The sequence below is a fragment of the Solanum lycopersicum genome, chromosome 8 (genome assembly GCF_036512215.1).
Source record: "Solanum lycopersicum chromosome 8, SLM_r2.1".
Taxonomy (NCBI): domain Eukaryota; kingdom Viridiplantae; phylum Streptophyta; class Magnoliopsida; order Solanales; family Solanaceae; genus Solanum; species Solanum lycopersicum.
The window spans coordinates 35692131-35697354 of NC_090807.1; the positions used below are offsets into that span (position 1 = coordinate 35692131).

The following is a 5224-nucleotide window of genomic DNA, read 5'->3' on the forward strand; positions in this document are numbered from 1 at the left end:
TTAATGAACAATTAGAACAATTATATAGTGAAGATCCATTACAAGGATGGGAAAAACATAAGACAAAAGTAAAAATTGAATTAATAGATGAAAATAGTATAATAACACAGAAACCATTAAAATATAACTTTGATGATCTAGAAGAATTTAAAATACATATAAATGAATTGTTAGAAAATAATTACATACAAAAAAGCAATAGTAAACATACAAGTCCAGCATTTATAGTAATAAAACATAGTGAACAAAAAAGAGGTAAAAGTAGAATGGTCATAGATTATCGTAATCTAAATGCTAAAACCAAAACATACAATTATCCAATACCAAACAAAATACTAAAAATAAGACAAATACAAGGATATAATTATTTCAGTAAATTTGACTGTAAATCAGGATTTTACCACCTAAAACTAGAAGAAGAATCTAAACAATTAACAGCATTCACAGTACCGCAAGGTTTCTATGAATGGAATGTTTTACCTTTTGGATATAAAAATGCACCAGGTAGATTCCAACATTTTATGGATAACTGTTTTAACAAGCTAGAAAACCGTATTGTATATATAGATGACATATTGTTATATTCTAGAACACAAGATGAACATATAAGATTATTGGAAAAATTTATACATATAGTAAAAAATGCAGGTATAAGTTTGAGTAAAAGAAAAGCAGAAATTATGAAATCACAAATAGAATTTCTAGGAATACAAATAGATAAAAATGGAATAAAAATGCAAACACATATAGTACAAAAAATAATTACTATTGATGAAAATATAGATACAAAAAAGAAATTACTATCCTTTCTGGGATTAGTAAATCAGGTAAGAGAATATATACAAAAATTAGCAGAACATCTAAAACCATTACATAAAAAACTTAAAAAAGATGTAGAATATCATTTTGATGATAAAGATAAAAAACATATAAGAAATATTAAGAATTTATGTAAAAAACTACCAAAACTATATTTTCCTGATGAAAATAAAACATTTACTTATATTGTCGAAACAGATTCAAGTGATCATAGTTATGGAGGAGTTTTAAAATACAAATATGAAAAAGAAAAAATAGAACACCATTGTAGATATTATTCAGGATCTTATACAGAAGCACAAATAAAATGGGAAATAAATAGAAAAGAATTATTCGCATTATATAAATGTTTATTAGCATTTGAACCATATATTGTTTACAATAAATTTATTGTAAGAACAGATAACACACAAGTAAAATGGTGGATAACGAAAAAATTAGATGATTCAGTTACAACAAAAGAAATAAGGAGACTAGTATTAAACATACTAAATTTTACATTTACAATTGAGGTAATAAAAACTGACAAAAATATAATTGCAGACTATTTATCAAGACAGAGTTACACAGCCAGGACAAGATAATATTATGGAAAACATACTCAAAACCCTAACTACACTTTGTACAAAAGTGGACAGTATGGGATTGAGAATTCAAAAGCTAGAAGAAAAGGAAGAATCTACAAGTCAGCAGCATGACTCTAAAAATGCGGAGCTACGTCGTTCGGCGGACGGTAAAAAGCCAGAACTAGAAGGAGACGTTGGGAAACTCCATAAAACCCATAACAATGTTTGTTCAGATACAGCTGCAGGTACAAGTAAAAGAACTAGTGAAAAACCAAAAAACACAAACTTAAACCAGTTATTTGCAAAACCATTAACCCAAAAACCACAAATGCAAATACCAGCAGAACCACAAACATCAACCTATGCAGTAAGCCTACAAAACGACAAAAAAAGATATAACTATATTACCCAATCTTACATTGAAAACATATACAAAATCCAAACATACCTAAACCTAAACCCAAGATCTACACAAACAAAAAATCCCGAAGAAGATTATATAACCCAGAAGCTACAAGGATATAACAAACTTATTGCACAACCTAAGACCAACCCCAACCTAGTAAAAACATGTTATAACTACGGACTACTAAATACAGTATACACATATACCGGAGAAGAGATAGTCGGAATACCAGAATTACATAGAGCATTTCTGACATATAAAAGAATTACCAAAGGAAATTTATTCTATATAAAATGTTATACAGCACCAGCAGAGATATTATACGAAGAGATAAAATCACCAATACAGGTGGTAAAGATAGGATTAACAAAAGATATGATTATTCCAGAAGAAATAGAAAAACAAAATGAGATACCAAAAGTAGAAATACCAAATTTTTATGCAAATAAAAGAATAATTGGTATAGCTACGATTATACAAGAGCTAGCAAACAATTATTTAAATGGCAATGCTATTTGGAGTTATTATGCAAGAGATCAGGTAATGATATATGCAAACTCCAAAGAATTAAGAAAATCAGACATGGACGAAGTTCAAAGATGGATTTTGTCATTATTACAACCAGTAGAACAACCATCTACGAGAGCTTTGAAGAAAGGATTTATTTCAGAAGAATTATTGGTAAGGTATTGCAAACTTATCAGCAACAAATATCCAGACCACAAATGCTCCAAATGCAACGGAGAAGACAATGTGATACCTACAGTTGATTTAAAAAAAATAAAAAATAAAAAATTTAAGAGTTAAGAGTTATTATTGTTGGCTAAATATCAGCCATATGTATAAAGTAAGAGTCTTTTATTTTTGTCGTGTTGCGTCGGCTATAAAAAGCCAAATTGTATAAAAGTCGTAAAGTAAATAGTTTGTCGGCCAATCATGTAAAAAGTTTGTCGGCCAATTATGAAAAGTAGTAATAGTAAGTATTTTGTTTTCTTGTGTCGGCCGAATATAGAGAGGCCAAGTGTAAAGTATGTGTCGGCCACTTTTGGCCAAAAGTTTGTAAATTTTGTGTATAAATAGAGGAGCTTTCCTCATAAATAAAACACACCTTCATCCTTACATCTCTCATCTTTCTGAATACTCTCTCTTTACGCTTCCATCCCCTCCATTGCTATCATAGCTAGTTAATTAAATAACTATGAACATGTGTGACATTTACGTGTTGTGTGAAATGTTTGTTCAAATATAAATACACACACACACACATTAATGATGATATAGTAAATAGAGAGGACTTGAAAGGTGTGCCCAAGATTACTCTAAAACTAGAAAGGTGCTTGAATATGCTATAAACATATGAGGAATGAATATCCTAATTCTATATTTTATGAAATATGTACTAATGACTTTTCAATAAAGGGAACTTAGCTTAGTACCGAGTGAACATGACATTGAGAGAAGTTGACTTCCCTTGGATGAAGATTCACCATTTGTTCCTTAGAGTTTTGACCTCCCTTAGAGGAAAACTCACCTATGGATATGCATGAGGCGATTACTTCCCTTTTGAGAAAGATTCACCCATGTTTTCTCATGAGAGGAGGCCCCAATTTCCAAATGACATGCAGACGGATCATACCTATATCTAAGTTCCATAACTATGATTTCCACAAAAGATCTAGCAATGTGAATTCACTTAGGATTCTAGGATGTATGTTAATGTTTTACCTTGGCTAGGTAGGAACACCTTCCATTGGTGTAAGGCTCTATAACACCAAATTCCATGTTTAGCACCAATGGTCTTAGTATTGGTAAAGGTTATAGTTTCCATTATGTAAAATGGACAATTAGAGTAAATGAAACGGATGGTAACTAGGAGGACTTACGGGAGGTTACATAGGATAGGTGGAAGTAATGAACTCATCTAGACATTGCACAAGTAGCTTCTTAGGAAGTCCTAGAGAAGTGACATAATGTGTATGCTTATGTTTATGTCCATATGCATGACTTTGTAGTATTCGTCTACTTGTTATCAAGATGTGCATGGTGTGAATCTATATGATGTGGTCTTATTTTTATATGCACTATGTTGTTCTAAATAACTATATGATGAAGGTCTTGTATTTTCATTAATGAAGTTGTCTCAACTTTCTTGTTGATGTGGCATTGAATGTTCAAGTTTGTGGTCTCCTGAAGGTTTTACTATGTATGTGTGGGGTTATGAGGCTTCACAGTTACATTGAACTAGTAGACTTAGATTCAGGCCATGAATAAGATTTTATAATGATGTATATGAAAAGAAGTAAATATATATGAAAATGTGTGTAACTTACTGTAAAGCCTATAAGTCTTGAGTTAAATGTGTCTTTGATGTATTATGCTTATACGAGGATATGTGTTGGTTTATGTAGGTTGGGTGTCTTCTTTCTTTGTGACCTTAAGGTGATGCATCGCTCCAATTATCAGTAAAGGATTACTTGGGAGGTTAATATGTAAACAAAAAGAATGCTCGCTGTTAAGGGAATTTAGGTCACTGTAAAGTGACCTCAATTATGACTTAAATTCTATATGTTTTTTCTATGATGCTTGGCCTTTGAATATGTCTATATGAAGTATGTGAATCATATGAATGCTAGGTTTTATGAATATTTACTCAAAAAGGCTTCATGCATGATTTCAAGAAAATGTCCCTTTTAAATACACATTTTTGCATGGTTGCCATACTTAGTGCATTCTTGTACTAATCCCATTCTTCCCTACTTTTTACACAATGTGTAGGTTGTGGATGCTTAAATGATGTTTAAATGGTGGAGAGCTTGCAAGATGATTCCAAAGCTCAAGGTAAGGGGTCCTTAAGTTCCAAAGTTTCCCTACTCATGTTTTTACTATAAACTGTTTAAATGTTGCATAGTTATGTATTGTGTTTTGACGTCCGTATCCCTAAGGTAATTTAATGTTGTTTAGTCTAAAATTTCAAAGATACTTAGAATCTATGTATGCAATATGATATTTTATAAATATATGAAGTGATGTTTCTAGCATATGATATGCTATGAAAAGTTTTAAATTTTCCACTAAAATTACTATGTCAATCTAATTAATGAAAACTATGGGCTTGTATAAGAGCTCAGAGAGGTCAAGTAAGACATGTTACTTCCAGGGGTGCTCCCCGGATGTGACAACCTTGCTTCCAAACCTATACTTATAGAGTATAGAAAAGTATGGGGTTAGTACAAATAATGTACTAAGTATGACATATGAAAAAAAGGACATTTTAGTATAAATACATTTTCATGCCAAAAAAGTAAAACCTTCATGAATATATAAGTGAAACAACATAAGAATTATCATTTACTTCTTAGAGAAAGATTTCCATAATTTTAGCAAAAAGAACCATTTTATTGTGCACTGCCCAACAATTACAGTGAAATCATTT

The 5224-nt window shown here is 30.9% G+C and overlaps 1 protein-coding gene across 1 annotated transcript; it reads left to right on the top strand.

Annotated features, from left to right (window-relative positions):
- The first annotated feature begins 859 nt into the window (after positions 1-859).
- On the top strand, positions 860-3303 carry LOC138337639 (uncharacterized). Its single transcript, XM_069287766.1, has one exon. It carries the CDS (start codon positions 1408-1410, stop codon positions 2596-2598), a length of 1191 nt encoding a protein of 396 aa, XP_069143867.1. The 5' UTR covers positions 860-1407; the 3' UTR covers positions 2599-3303.
- The last annotated feature ends 1921 nt before the right edge of the window (positions 3304-5224 follow it).

Coding starts and splice junctions, on each gene's coding strand:
- LOC138337639 (XM_069287766.1), top strand. CDS start 1,408: ATGGAAAACATACTCAAAACCCTAACTACACTTTGTACAAAAGTGGAC.